This window comes from Amyelois transitella, chromosome 6, assembly GCF_032362555.1.
Source record: "Amyelois transitella isolate CPQ chromosome 6, ilAmyTran1.1, whole genome shotgun sequence".
In the NCBI taxonomy this organism is placed as follows: Eukaryota; Metazoa; Arthropoda; class Insecta; order Lepidoptera; family Pyralidae; genus Amyelois; species Amyelois transitella.
The window spans coordinates 7,609,599-7,625,770 of record NC_083509.1 but is presented as its reverse complement, the minus strand read 5'-3'; the positions used below and the strand labels follow the sequence as shown (position 1 = coordinate 7,625,770).

General features: G+C 32.9%; 1 protein-coding gene across 1 annotated transcript; it reads right to left on the bottom strand.

Moving 5' to 3' along the window:
* Positions 1 to 23: 23 nt before the first annotated feature.
* On the bottom strand, positions 24 to 15,911 carry LOC106131079 (uncharacterized). Its single transcript, XM_060944750.1, has 13 exons — positions 15,886 to 15,911; positions 15,347 to 15,454; positions 14,708 to 14,724; positions 10,894 to 11,005; positions 9,307 to 9,518; positions 8,663 to 8,854; positions 7,256 to 7,323; positions 6,500 to 6,677; positions 5,454 to 5,631; positions 4,044 to 4,233; positions 3,586 to 3,736; positions 508 to 688; positions 24 to 196 (listed from the first exon to the last, which is right to left on the bottom strand). Exons 1-13 carry the CDS (start codon positions 15,909 to 15,911, stop codon positions 55 to 57), a joined length of 1,755 nt encoding a protein of 584 aa, XP_060800733.1. The 3' UTR covers positions 24 to 54.
* Between the last annotated feature and the right edge of the window lie 261 nt (positions 15,912 to 16,172).

Here is a 16,172-nt window from a genome sequence, read left to right as displayed (position 1 = left end):
AATATATGTTTTCAATAGTTCGATTTAGATATAAAGACATCAGAAAGAAATGAATCATTTTAATTCTCGTACTTGTCTGTAACTACTGCGTAGCTTTTGGATATCTTCTACAGTTCCCATTCGAGTAAGTACAGATTTGCTTATGGAACTTTCGTAGAATTTACTTCCCAACTGCTCTTTTAGTTGCAACTGATGCCTATAACCGAAAAAAAAATCGTTAATATGAGGTTTCCTCTTTTTCTTTTCAAGTAATCAACTTTTCTATCTTATCTTAAAGCCTGCCTTTCCAAAAAACTTATCACATAATAATATTTATGAATTGGAAATTTAATGTGTATGTACGTTATGACAAAGTTCATCAAAAATTTTTCGAAATTTTAGTTTTTTATATTTCTTAGGAATACAACTAAGTACCCAAAACAAAATACAAAAATACTATTATACAACACGCGGGCTAGAACAAGTAAATATATAAGTTAATTTCAAAAGGCAAATATCTATGGTTACCTCAAAATATCTAGTGGAGTGCGTTGATGTTCAGGGCATATGCAGGGCAAAAAATTGTGGTGTTGCCGCTTGATCCACCAGCCAGCATGTGAGAGCTTCCATTCCATTATCTTCATCTTGGCTATAGAACATACACCTGCCTCTTTCAGAAGTTGAAAGTAAGATGCCATGTTTTCTTGACCTATTAAAATATTAAAAAGCTAGGTTATGATTGCAGCTGCGTTCGATATGACCGAAACTTTTGTATTTCTCGTAGGTACCTGTGGGAACTTTGACTAGTTTAATGAAATAGAGGTAGGATAGAAGGCGATTAGTATCCTATTCCTAGAAGAGAAGTTACAATTCACAATTCATTTCAACTTCTAAAGACCAATAGTTCCAGCTATTTGTAGATAACACACGCAAGCCATTCAAGGAAAATTTTTCCTTAAAATAGCTTAAATAAGACTACTCCTACTCCTATTTTATTCCCTTGTTGCGCCAATTTTTCCGATAGCACTAGCGTTCATTCTTCACTAATGGTTCTCCATTTCTACGTGTATCTAAATCGTATTATTTAGAATTCGTTAACGCAGTATTCATTTTTGCTTTGTCACGTACCAGGAAAATGATAAAATTGGTGGATTTCTTGGGACGTACGTTGCATATTGGACATCTTAGTAATTTAATATAAAGAATATTAAGGCCACTGTCGATTATAATTCTTCCTCCGCAGAACTGATTGGATCTTTATTATATTATTTGTAGTACCAGCAACAGTAAATGTATACCGTGACTATTGTGATAACAAAACGAAATAAACTCAAAGAAAGGTCCTAAAACGATTCAAAGGTATTTAATTCTTAGACTTATGTCAGATTTTTAAATTCAAAGGATGATGATGATGAGCGATACTTGGAGCAGATGATGAAAATAGTAAACAGCTACTATGCTGAACTTACTAAACCTTAACATGCAGATAGTTACAATAATGAAGCTCACCGTGATTGAAGCTCCAAGTTAAATAAAAAAAACTAAAGGAACTCGATTTTAATTTGACCAGTGGTTTTGGTCATACTATATTGAATAAAGCCAGTCATCATAGTTTCGGCGTAGGTATATAGCTGGCTTTTGACCTGTAGAGTCATCTCTAAGCTCGTAGTTTGATTTTCAGGATATCATCAACTTTTATATTATTTAAGATGACAAATCTACCTACTAAAATGCCAACAAGGGAGCACTGTTTGTGATTATTTTAAGAGAAGATCTTAGAAAAGTCATTTTCCTGTACATACACACAAAAAGTACGTAAATAATGCAAAATGGTGACCTCGTACAAGGCGAAGGTTAGTTTCCTATTTTGATCCATATAATGGTTAACCTCATCTATCTATCCACTATTACGTTTATTACATCTTAATAAGTGAAAATATATCGAGTAATGCTACATTTTTATTTCTCCTGTGTAGTTCTTCTCACGTCTCTATTATGAAATAGTGTGGGAAAAAGATTTCTCTCTTTCTCATCTACTTGCATCTTCTGTACTTTGAAATTAAAGTTTACATTACAATTAAGCCAACAACAACCTTTAATTTTGCCAATATATGTAATTAAAGAAAATTATCTACATTATTACTTCTTGGAATAATTTAACCATAGTTTAAAATTTTCTTACGTCGCTCTCCTTTCATGTAGAGAATGGAGAGTGAGGTCTTTCACTTTGTTGTAACTTACACGTTTAATTATTTGATCTCACGTGGAACCTATATCATACTTAAGAAAACACACGTTACACGAATGACAACATACTTATACTCTGTTACCAACTCTTTATTAAATTAGATGATCCCTTATGTCTCAAAGAACATACTAAAGGAAAAACCGGTTAAACTCTGGTTAGACTCTGTTACTTACTCTTTTTTGAATAAGTTGATCTCTTACGCATCCTATAACAAACTAAAGGAAAAACTGGTTACACAAATGACGGCTCTGATACCCGTTGGCATGCCAGCCACGTAGCCGTCACCATTCTGGCAGTCCAGAGATCATCAAAAGGTTCAAGGTGACCTGACACACCAATTTAAGTTTTTAAATTATTAAATATGAAGGTTAAGTACTATTTAGGCGAAATAATATTTCTTTTAATATGGATTTATATGGGTATTAAATGTTTGACGTAATAATATTTAGATGTATCTTTATAAAAAAGAAGTCAAATTAGCATTAGATTTGATAATATTTTACAACCGCGCTAAAAGAATGAAAGCTGTAATATGCGTGATCGTACGTTTGAATATATTTCAAAGCAAATTCATAGCCAATAAGCATCACGACTTATCTTCAATATCACTATACCTATTCACGTTTTTTATACAGTATCTAATTTTACAGAGTTTCCGTAGGTCTGCAGTGGAGAGCACTAATAAAGATAAACAATGGTCCTATGATGCAAAAACCTCGTTTTGGTTATATAAATTTAAGCAAAATAATAAACGAACGTTTAATTTAATTATCTTGTATAAAGAGTACAATATAAATAATAATATCAATTTTAATTACGTCAAATAGGTACAAATTGAGATTGAACTTGTGATCTGTAGGATTTATGTACGATAATTAAGCATTTAAAGTTCTCATACATTGTAATATTAAAATTTTAATGGAGATGATGTACTTCGGGGGATATGTAGCCTCATGTTAAGGAAGAGATTTGTTTATAACTTAATTTTGTTAGTCACTTTGTGGTAGAAGTAACAGAAAGTACAGAACATCAAAAGTTTAGTCCAGCTCTTTTTAATTTCAAAATAACCTCTAAGATGCTATTTATAAAAGGGTTTTGTGATTTACAAACAAAATTTTTCGTGAATGCGAAATATGTCTATTAGTTTTATTATGGCCAAACCACTAGAATGATTTTGCCGAATTTTTATATGAATATTGTTAATTATAGAAGAATGTAGATGTTACATATCCATGACAATGGGAAAAATTTGAAATTTTTAAAAGCAAATCTTTAATATGTGTGATACTAATTGTACCAAGTTTAGTAACAGCAGTTACAGTGGTCAGTAATAATTAACAGTAAAGACAGCAAATAACCTGCGGAAATTGCCATCATGAGTCTCGACTGTTCTGCTTCTTCCTCATAAATCTCTGGTCGCTTATTCTCGTAAATACTCGTCACACCTTCATCATTGTCGTTTCCATTATCAGAGGCATCGATATTGTACCCTGAAATAGTTGAGCCAACCTGCATAGAGAAATAAGACTTCTAAATACTTCTGATCTTTTGGTAAACTAAAAATTATCCGTTTATATTATTTTGATAAATCTTACACACATACATATGTATACATATTGTATTACGTCTTTATTCCTCAGGGGTGGACAGACAGTCACTTGACTCGAAGGCCACGTGTAGCTAAACATATACAAATCTAAAATCAGAGGTAACGACAGGTTGCTACCATCCACTTGCATCACATAAAAAAACACTGACACGTAGTTACAATTTAAAAAAATAAACAATTGCAATACTCCAAATAACTTACTCCAACAGAAGAGATTCCCATGAAACAAACGAATGCTTCAGCTAGATGTTGGGTGCCTAGCTCTGGTCTTTCCCTCCGTAGATGCAGTTCGCCCAGGAGGTGCAATGCTCTGCCCAGTTGTCTCCGTAGGTGGTGCTCCATGGCCAGCGCACCCATCTCTGTAAGCAGTTTTGCTGCCATTTCGTGATCTCTTAATCTGAACGAAAGAAATATATAATGCTGTTACAGTGTCATGTAAAAATTAAAGTAATTTAGCAACTATCAGCTAAAAATATTGAGAATTGAGGATGTTGATAACACAAAACTGTGCTGGAATATGAAGATCGTATTTTGATACAGTTTTCACTAGTGTACTTATTTTTGTCGTAATGGTAAATAAATGTCATACACATCGTATGCCTCCAAAATCAGGCAGATAAAAATAAAATAATAGGCTTAAAATCACAAGAAGCCAATAACTAGTCGTACATTTAATAATTTTTTTAGTTATGGCATAGAAGAATGAATGACGAGCAGATATTTTTTGCAAGTAATTTTACGCATCAATAACTAAACTAGGTATATCTTAGTAAGTAATCTAGTGACTTACGATAATACGGCATGTCAATTAATGTATTCAAGTAACTTATTAACCTCCGAGTTGACAAATTATTCCAATTAATACATTTGATGTACACATTTATAGGCTAACGCGTAAAGCGTATCGTATTCAGTGCCAAGGTCTGAAGTGCATACGATTCATTGATTTAAACAATAATTGTCTTTGTACAATATTAGCACATTAGGTAACTAATCATTCTCTTTTTGTATAGTTTAAAATAAAAATAAAAAGCAGAAGAATAAAACTATTGTCTAAAAAAGAACCTAAACATTTTCATCTGTAAAACTTCCTGAATGTATAGTTATTTGACGGCAAGCAACTGATCGATACTAGAAAACTACATACAGGTATTTTGCACCTAGTGCAATATTAAAATTCAAGGAGACACCCGTTCAATGACCTGGTGTAGATTAATAATTCATAGGGTATGTACAAAAAATCCAAAAGATCGACGTTCATACTTCCGGAGATAAACGAAAGCATCTAGGATAATAAAAAACGAAAAGGTCGTGTATGGAGAAAGTATCTTATCATAAAACAAATTAAAAAATATATATTTTTAGAATTCAAACATAGAGGAATAAGGACACTGACTGATTGATTCACTGACATATTTATATCACTGCGCAGATCTAACCGCTGGATCTCGATATGAATTAAGGCATGTACGTTTATTATGTGGACTGAATTTACCGAAATTCTCGCAGAAACGGAAATAAGCAGGAGTTTGTTATCATATAGAAAGTTCAGAAGTATCTTAAGAATTTTGTATTATTGTTTGTGTGGTAACGAAAACTACTTTAACACTATGTTACCTTTGCATTACAGCAGCTAAATGCATTCTTGTGTCACACAGACCCTCTATGTTATTGCTGTCAGTATATATTTTGAATGCTCTCTCAAACGTCTTTTGGGCGTTATTCAAGTTGTTCATAGCCAACTGACAAATGCCGATTTCTAATATTGCTTCAGCTGTCTTCTTTGTTTCGCCAGCTAAAATATTAATAACATATTATATTTTTTTTTCAACAAAAATTTAGGTTTTTTTTTTTTTCAATACAAGAAAAATCAGGTGGTCTTCAGGATAGGGCGACTATTCGGCGATGCCATGGTTACGTGTGCGTATCGTGTATCGTCAGCTCTCCCTAGAATCTCATATTCTAGGCAGCAGTATGGGACTAATGGCATACTTGAACGACGCCTAGTAGGCAACCAAAAAAGGGTTTGCTGTTAGAGATCAAATGCAAAGATTAACGCACTCCTCCCATGATTAGACTCCTATAGGATACACCTATTACAACAATGATATGAATCTTAATGTTAAAATCAGCACAATTTTCATATATGTATTTTATTTAGGCGACTTTCTTTATTTTATTATTTACAGAACCGAAAACACAAATAGTAATAAATACATTTATGTCGTTCCACCTTTATTCTTAATAAGGTAGAGAGAAGCTAATGTTGATGAACACGGAGATTACATTAAGCTTATTGTGGACTTATGAATAAGTAAAAGATATACTGAAACTAGTTGGATGCACAAGGAAAATAAAATGTAGCCCTCGCTTGACTGACATTTACAATTTCATTACATAGAAAAAGAGATAATTTTTTTAAACAATTTGACGGATATTTACCATCTTGTAGTAATAATTTTTTTCACGACTATTATTGCCCGAAAATAGTGAATTATTGTTCATCTTATAAGGAAGAAGTAATCGGAGTAATTATATCCATAGCTTATTTCTCAATAAATAATAAACCAACTTTACAATTGTAACGTATGTAACCAATACCCTAGAACCCAACATGAAGCTTAAGTATTTATATCAATAGCCGTAATAATAAAAATCTTTACCATCTTTTGCTCTTCTCTCGGCCAACCTGGACAATCTTTCAGCTTTCCCCGGGTCTTTCTTCCTGACAGCTCTCGCTTTGTCCAGCAAAACCCTGTGCAGCTGAAGAGCTGTAGCCGCGAACAGGGTGTCCCGGGGTATCACCACGCCTTTCTCGTTTGGTTCATAAAGAAACCAGTCCTAGAAAGGTTAATAAATGTATGCGGAACAAATTACAACATTATTGCTGGCCCCAAAAATAAAACTAGCATTTTAAACATAGGTTTGTTTTGGACAAATTATTTATATAATGAAAACTGAGAGAATGAATGTTACAAATAAATTAATGCAAAAGAATACATATGACAATACCTACTAGTTTCAGATGAATGACTAGACATTCAGTTTTATATAAGTATATCATTTCTTAATTGATGTAAGACGACATAAAAATATTCAATTATACTTCGGCAGTAAGGATTACGAGGGATCAAATAGGGATTCCAGTTCGTGAGAGTTGATATTCCACTAATATGAAATGTATAAGTTATTCACGACGCGATACACTTCGGTCAGATGTAATAATCCCTTTGTATACTTAGTTACGAAGTTATGATGAAGCTCAAATTTAAAGATAGTGTGACCTTTTGTCCATAAGTATATTTTTTCCTTTTAAAATAAGACTGGGTGTGACAATTATTAGGTTGAAAGATGCGTCGGTAGTTTATGTGTTTATCTTTTAACAGACCCGCGACAGAACAGATGAAAACATTGCTTACCTTTCCTATGGCGCTATCCCTGACTTCAGTCAATATCACAAAGGATTCTTCCGGGTCCGTGCCAGGAACTATAGGTAAAGAATTGTTAGTATTACATTTTTAAATAGTTTTATTCAATTCAGTTACTTATTGCAATTAAAAGTTCGTATTATAATATCAAATTTCCGGATTTCTGTTATTTCCGGATTATGTAAGTATTCATTTATCCTGCGTGTAAAACTTTAGATCTTTCCATCAGACAAATTGACATCAAACGCGCCGAATTTCAGAAAAAATTATATCCCGTTGGTAAACAATAAGGATTAGCATTATAAGTACATTTTGTAATTTTTTTATTTTCTTCACATTGTTACTCTAGAAAATTATTAACACCACACCGCACAGTTCCTGATAAGGTTGGGAAATTACCATAAGGTCGAGGCTTTGATTCCCTTAAGGAAATTACTGCTCTAGGTATAATTATTTATTATCTTGTGGTGATACTTTGTATGTGACTTACAAATGAAATGTGTAACAACTTACGAAATAAATTACATCGATTGAGCAACCCAAAGTAAGTTCGAGACTTGTTATAGGTGTAGGATACTATAACTCAAAAAAACTACACAAATTTACTCCTCTATGTATATAGATTTAATCTGTTTATAAATTACTAGCTTTTACCCGCAGCTTCGCCCGCGCCTTTACTATCTTTATTTAACGCCATCTACAATAAGCGTCGAATTTAACTCTATCTACAAAAAAAGCCGTGTACCAAGTGCCGTGTTATAATGCCGGTTCCCGGCAACAAAAAAAAGAATAGGATGACTCCATCTTTTTTCCATGGATGTCGTAAAAGGCGACTAAAGGATAGGCTTATAAACTTTTGATTTACTTTAAGGTGATGGGCTAGCAACCTGTCACTATTTGAATCTCAATTCTATCATCAAGCCAAACAGCTGAACGTGGCCAATAAGACTTTTCCAGACTATTGGCTCTGTGATTATATGTATGTATATAAAAAAGCGGTGGAATTAGCACCACCTACAGAAAGCAACGAATTAAATGCCATCGGAACGGAACTATACTTTTTACCGAGATGGAAGATACCGTTTGTCCTTCTCTAGACTCTTAATTTTTGTAAAATGATACCTATTTCAAAAAGAATAATTCAGTAGATAGCCCGTAAAGGAATAACAAACACAGTAACTAACTTTCACATTTATAATATTTGTTGAGATGGTATTTTGTAGAAAACTACTGAAGTCCCCACTGGTTGTCCAGTAAAGAGGAACCTGAAAACCCCCAATGAGTAACCTACCAGAGGTATTACAAAAAATACCAATTAGAGAAGCTAAACCTGGTTAAAAGCCGTTTAGATCCCGAAAAATAACTTGGAAACAAAAACAAGAACCCAAAAACTCTTACATTTGTCAAGCAGGAATTTAGCGTAATGGTATTTACAACACCCCTTCTGCCGACCGCCGTCCAATAGGAATTGGCTAGCGACTGCTATGGACGCCAAGAAAAACTTCTCAGCGAGCCAGAGAATGCCCTTCCCCTGCTCGGCGTAATGCATGGCCAGGCTTAGTAGCTGCAAGGCTTCCTGTTTAGTTTCACCTGCAAAATAAAATCTCTTCTATAATCACGTTTCTACGATATATGAGGAAACAATAGTCTCGAAAAGCCTCAACGGCAACATTGAACTGAACAGCTAATTAACGGAATTGATATACAGAAAGGGACAAATTGTTAGCTCATTGCTAAAGAAGAATCCCAAGCTTAACAAAGTATGGGCGGTTCTTTGTGATCACAAATTTATTACGACAAATATTCGCCAATTGCTCATTTTGGGCGTGGTTCGTTGCATGTTTTTAATATAAACATACAATTTGATAAATATTGATAAACTATCGCTTGTATTTTCTCAAAAAGTACTTATTATGTAAAACCAGGATACATTCTACCCGTGTACCAAATTTCGCCAAAATCCATCCAATTGCGTGAAAGATAAACAAACAAATCCTTCAACTTTTCCACTTATAACATTAACTAGTAGGATTTGCTTATACCTCTATCTCTATTTTTTTCTGCCTTCATGAGACCTTGGGCAATATGCTCCAAATAATCTTCTCTCTTTCGCAAATCAACGACAATGCCGATATCGTCTTCTGCCAGTAACTGCACATTATCGTAAAGCAAGTCTTGAAGATAGTCGGATGATTCTGAATAGCCAGTTTCTTTGAGCTCCAGAATCAGACATTCATGCAAAGGTTGTTTTCGTCTAAAGAAAAAAATCCGTATAAACAATATTCTTATTTTGGAAAATATAAAAGTACGTACAAATCTTATTTACTCCGACAATGTAACAGCTTCCACGCTAGTCTGGTAGCGAGGAAAATATAGTGTGTACCGGCGGCTTCTCTTCCCGTGCAGATTGTAAAACTCGATCAAGGGAATGCATTTTAATTTATATACTTATTTTAAAAAAAATACAGGTAGTTTTTCATAAAAATATAAATGCGTGAATATAGCGATTTCTTTGTACATATTTTATATCAAAAAAAATCCTTATATAATACACTCGATGCCTGAACTGCTTACTAAAGAACTTTTGTAATTAATGCAAGTTAATGAATTACAACTAAAACCTTGTTCGAATAACAGACGAGAGATGAATATGAAAGTTAAATGATGACATTGGTTTATCCCAGCTAGAAAATCACATAGTTACAAACATATAATTGTGTCTTTATCCCTTGTGGGGTAGAGAGACTCAATACCTATTCTCGAAAAGACCGAATGACCACGTTCAGCTGTATCACTCAATAAAGGGATCACGATTCAAATAGTTACAGATTGCCCATCGCCTACAGGAAGGATATCAAATTTATTATCTTAATGATTTAAATGGTGTATTGGTAATGGATAGATTTTACTGAGTGGGTTTTAGGTAGATTAGTGTAAGTTAAATATGATAACTATAAGGAAACTTACTAACTATGACAATATAAAAAGTTGCCTATGAAAAAATCTTAATAAAGTTGAATAAGATTAAAAATAATGGCCTCGTAATTTGCATTAAATAACTTTACAATCACTAGAGACCCATAATTCAACATGATGATGACGTCAGAGAATATCTTACGACGTCTGGTAGCAATCGCAACTAGTTTATTATTCACCTTCGACGTCGCATATTAAGTCGTAAAATATCTCTGGAGAGAAATTTATACAGGTAGAAGTTTCTGCGGTTGGTTACCTAAACCAACTCTAAAGCACTTATAAGAGATATCTCCAAAGAGAGATTTCTAAGTTTATAATACTATGCCTAATAGTCTAACCCTTAATGGATTCTAAGTTAAAAGTCAGCGTGGGAAGGATGCATCTGGCACAAATTACATATGTGTTTTTTCGTGGAAGTATAAACGTACAATATATAAATATAATAGATATATATTAATATATTATCTTTTTTATGTTCTATTTTTTTAAGCAATGGATTTTATTCGCAAACTTAGTGATTTTATTCAAGCCTGCTGGTTCATTTGCTGGATACAAAATATACCTGCACAGAATATATTAGGTATATTCTTGCCTTGCAGTAAAATCAAATATCAAATCATACATCATACATTAATATTATCAAGAACACAAACCTTCGAATCCCTTTTGCATCAAGGACGTCTAAACTAAACAAAGCCTTATTCCGCAAGTTCTCCAGACTTTGTTTAGTCATGCAGGCCATAATTTTAGGCAAGCGCCTTTTCTCTAATTTATCTCCGTCCATTTCGAATGTTAGGTTTTCTTTTAATTTTATTATGAGTTTAGTAAGGTACCGTTATTTGTAGATTTTTTAGAAATGATTTGATATATTTGTAAATATTCAGACATTTCACATTTCAATTTGATTGACAGTTTTCATTATTATAAATTTAAAATGTGATAAGATGTATGAAAATGAGGTATTATTATTGTGTCTGCAAAATTTACCGCAAGTAGACTTACTTTTTAAGTGCCGTGTGTTTCCTGGCACCATTACAAAAAAGAATAGTACCACTCCATCTCTTTCCCACGGATGTCGTAAAAGGCGACTAAGTGATAGGCTTATAAACTTGGGATTCCTCTTTTAGGTGATGGGCTAGCAACCTGTCACTATTTGAATCTCAATTCTATCTTAAAGGCAAATAGCTGAACGTGGCCTATCAGTCTTTACAAGACTGTTAGCTCTGTCTACCCCGCAAGGGATATAGACGTGATTATATGTATGTATGTATGTAGACTTACTTTTTATGATGTTAAAGAAATATGGATAAAACAAAAAGTTAGGATTATATAATATATGTATTGTCTCAGCTACTTTTTTAAAATGAGTTTACACGAAGTTACATACATATAATTATGTCGCACCATACCTATAGGTACACACAATCACCCTTGCGGGATAGACAAGGCAAAAGTAACATTTGCAATTAAATTATTTTTCTGTTTAGCAACTAATTTTGGTTGAGTTAAGGTTACTAATAGGTATTCCACACAGCCTATATATTACGCACGATGTTTATACCAATGGGACACCTTGTTATTTTTTATGAGACCCTTGTTAAATTTATTGATATACCCCTCTAAGAACGATATAACTCAAACGCATTACTGCCAAATTTACTGGCCCAATTTTTCCAAATATTATTCTACCAAGGCACCAATTACTCGTCGCTAAAAACTTCACAAACCTAATAAGACAACAATACGAGTTGAGATGTGTACCTACTAGGTACAAACAAACCATTTCATATTTGATTTTAACGTACCTATTTCCTTGATGTTTAATTACATAAAAAATATAGAATGTTTAACGATTGAACTAATGAAAAATCGAAGACCCAATATAAATTGTAATTGGCGAAAACGTTCCTTTTAAAACAATAGTCTTTTTTTTCGACTCGCAAATGCTTCGTTAAGCCTAAAAGCCTAATTTAAGCTAGCGTCATACTGAAATTGAATTCAAAGTACAGAAGAAAGAAGAATTAAACGAAAAAATCGAAAGCTTTTCAAGAAATACCATCCCTGCATTTTTACAAAATTACTAAGGGAGCGGGAATAGTCAATAAGATTGGGTTTTTGTTATAAGGTAGACAAAAACTAACTACAGCGTTATCTCTAATACTGTTTCAAAATGTGTAGACAAGTTTGCGTTGTCTGTTTTAAATGGGGTATCCTAAATCTTACTGGCAGCCGGTCTTTGTCACTGTATATGCCCCTTCAAGTTTGATCTAGCAATGTTGACTTTGTGGGCTACTTACACGAAACAACGACAATATAGGGACAACATTTATGAAAAGTATACATTTTTTTTCAGCACAGTCAAGTATTTGGTTCAAAAAAATTTACATTAATTTAAATTGATATTAAGAGGCTTTTGTTTTTCGTAATTCCATTTCGTAAAATTGCTTAGACAGACACAGTGTAAAATCCACGGGTAAATCGTTAAAATTTTACACTGGCCTCCAAGAACTAGTAGGTTGACAGACTGTTACTCTTCTTATACTCAACTATACCTAAATTTTGTATTTTAAAATATTATAAAAATATTCATAAATTTACTTATTAAAAAAAATATTCTTGTCCCTAACAAAAAAGCCAATGCTAGCAATCGTGTTGTTAATGTGAAATATGATATCCGCAAATACTAATAAAATAATGAAAATATCAAACAACAAACAGCTGAGTTTGAATTCCACAAACATTTTGGGTAACCTTGAACTTAGTCGGCATTAAGTCAGCTTAAGATCAGCTCACTGAACCTAAAAGGAAACAAATCATAGTTTAAAGGTAGTGGGCACATTAACTATTATCTAAACATACGAGTATGTTTACTAGCCTTTTGACATTATGCGTTAAACGGTTAGGAGAATGTAAAAAATAAACAAATAAGTAAATTTCACCGCAAGAATTTAATCGCTGTCCGCCTTATCGTATCCGCTTATGCATTGTTACGAAAAAATCATTTAATTAAACGGCTACTAATTATAAAGCTACTTTGACTTTTTACGAGTATGTTACGTACTTTACATTTTCTTAATATAGTAGAACCTATTTCTTAAAAAAATATCGGTGTTGAAAAAGGGGTTTGATACATCGCAAACTTTATTTTTATAGGGGGAGGTCTATACTGGCACGATGCCAAACTATCGCGACACGACGATGCCTACTTGTTTTACATTTTTAATTGAGTAACTATATTCTCTCTCTTTTCTAGTGTATTCTGGCAGTTCAAAGTTGATAAAGAAGAGGTTTTTAGAAGTAAAGTGTTCCCCTTTTATAAATGTTATATAAGTATGTTAAACTTTGGAATTCATCACATCAATCATCTGCCAATCCTTTTGTGTGTGATACACTTTTTGATATTTGTTAAAAATGTTAGGTTAATAACTTGTATAAAGTCAGAGACCAAAATATTAATGAGATTTATTGAATAAAACCTAAAGGCCGGATCTCGTACGTTTAGTTATTTAAAGTGAGAATATTTTTGTTAATCCTTTTTATCGCTTTGGAGTTTTTCTAATTTTTCCTGTTTTTTGCGATCAGCACTGAGGGTTCTGACGACAATCTCCGAAGTCGTCAGTTGGTCACTGTCTTTATCTTGACTTTCTTCAGGAGATTCTTGATCATTTTCGTTTTCATCTTTGTTATTCTGGTCCTTATTTTTCTTGGCGTTCTTAATGGCCATTAACATTTCTAAAATAATATTAAAGATAATAAATCACCTTTGCCTATAGACACACTTCAAACCATATTTTTTAGTTTTTCTGCTCTGAACCTTTACCTACACATAACATTGATGCGAAACGAAAAACATGTACTTGCTACATTGTATGCTTTTCATAAATTCCTTTTTACAACAAATATATTTACTAGAACTTAAATCTATGTTGAAGAGAACGTCTGTAACTGCGATGACGTTCTCTTCATGCGATGAAGATTCTGCGATGAAGCTCAGTAAAATCAAATTACCCTAATAAAAAGGAGAAAGTACCTAGTTTATTTGCCACAAACATCATTATACTTATATTCTTACGCCTTCTTATATTCTACGAGTTGGAAATTTAGTATTTGCAATACCAAAACAATAGATAATAAACGCAAAGCAATATCGTAAACCTATTTAGTAATTTATTTTAAAGTTCAAAGAAAGAATAAAATAAACATTCATTTGAAATACTTGAAAACCTTCCCAATTAAAATCGCTTTTTAAATATAATTTGTTGCCGTTACCTCGTCGAAAGTTAGCTGATAGTGGCATTTTTCTCGGTGGTTTCTTATACCAATGAATAAATTACTGTGATTGAGATAATTTCAGCAAAAATTGAGCTCTTTTCTAAAACAGGTCCATGTTGTTGTCAAAGTTTTTGAAGTTTAAGACATTTTGTTATAGTTTTTAATAAATTTTAATTGAGTTAGGTACAATAACACTTAAGTAGGATTCTTTACTTATATTTTTAATTAATTAATAATTTTTCACCGATATAGAATAATTAAATCGGTGAAAAATTATGATTAATTAAAAATATGGGCTTTTAATTTATGTACTAAAATTTTAATACAAACGTCATTTTTATTTTATCATCATCATCATGAAATCATTTACTATGTCGTCTCTCAAGATTCTATATGGATAAGGTTTCAAGTCAGGTCAGACAACAGCAGCTTCGTGTTAAAACCTGACTGACCTAATCCAGAATCATGGTCAAATTGCGTACCCCGGGCTCCTCTCGAAGAAGGAATCTCATTTCAACTGTAATATATTGCTAAACTTCACCATTTCGGTAGTACGTTCAAAGATGAAACAAAATTCGATAACTTATTATAAATAGTTACCTAGAGGCTAAGTTTATAACCTTATCCATATCATTTGCTGTTTAAAATAATTACAGTTGACCTATTTAGACCTATGTATATGTTATTTTTGCGTGTTCATTGTGCATACCGATGTCGTGCTGCGCCTAATGCTTCCATGAATAACACTGCGCATGATTTCCATTAAATTTACATGCTTAAAAGAAATGCACTTTTTTATCATCGTTCACATTTTGAAGTTACAACTAAAAGTACTTTTTGCCTATATGTGTATCCCACAGCTGGAAAAAAGCCTCCCCCTTCGCTTTCATAAGATCTATTTGAAGCACTTGCTGTTCGTCGCGATCTTCAACCTCGTGAACACTTTAAATTTTAACATAACGGTAAATATCTCAAAAACAGATTTTGTTACCCCACGAACTTACAAATTCTATTGGTACACCCTATAAATATTGTAAATTTCATCAAAATCAGACCAACGATTCAAAAATTATCGCGTTACAAACATACGCGTACATACAAAAACGCAATTTTGCCCCAAATTGATAACGAGACCTCACTCACTTCGCTCGCTGCGTCAATTATTTTGCGTCAATTGTCTTTCATCTGTTCCGAGGTCTTCCTCTAGGAGCGTTGTCAAATTCGATTAAGGGAAAAAAAATATGGTCAATTGAAAATTGACGTTAAGTACTGCTTCAAAACTTTTAAACAGCGTTGAATGCGGTTTGCATTAACGTATTTAATTTAGATAAAACTAAAAAAAATATTTTGTTTTGGCTATATACAATTGTCACCGGAGTCGGATGTTGTAGGTCTGCATAATTGCAGTTTGCACTGGTTACGCGAAATCCTATACGCGGTTAGAGCCGCGGCAAACAGCTAGTCTTAAATGTAGAAAATCCTATTCATCCATTGAATTAAAAAAAAGATAAGATGCAAAATATTTCAAGAGTTCTTTCGAAAGTGTCTGCTGGATACCAAAAAGACATTTATACGAGTAAGAAAATAAATAGCACACCGAAGTTTTCCAATAAATTTACAACTTATCGTATTTTCTTTTAATGCTATGTGATGGGTACTT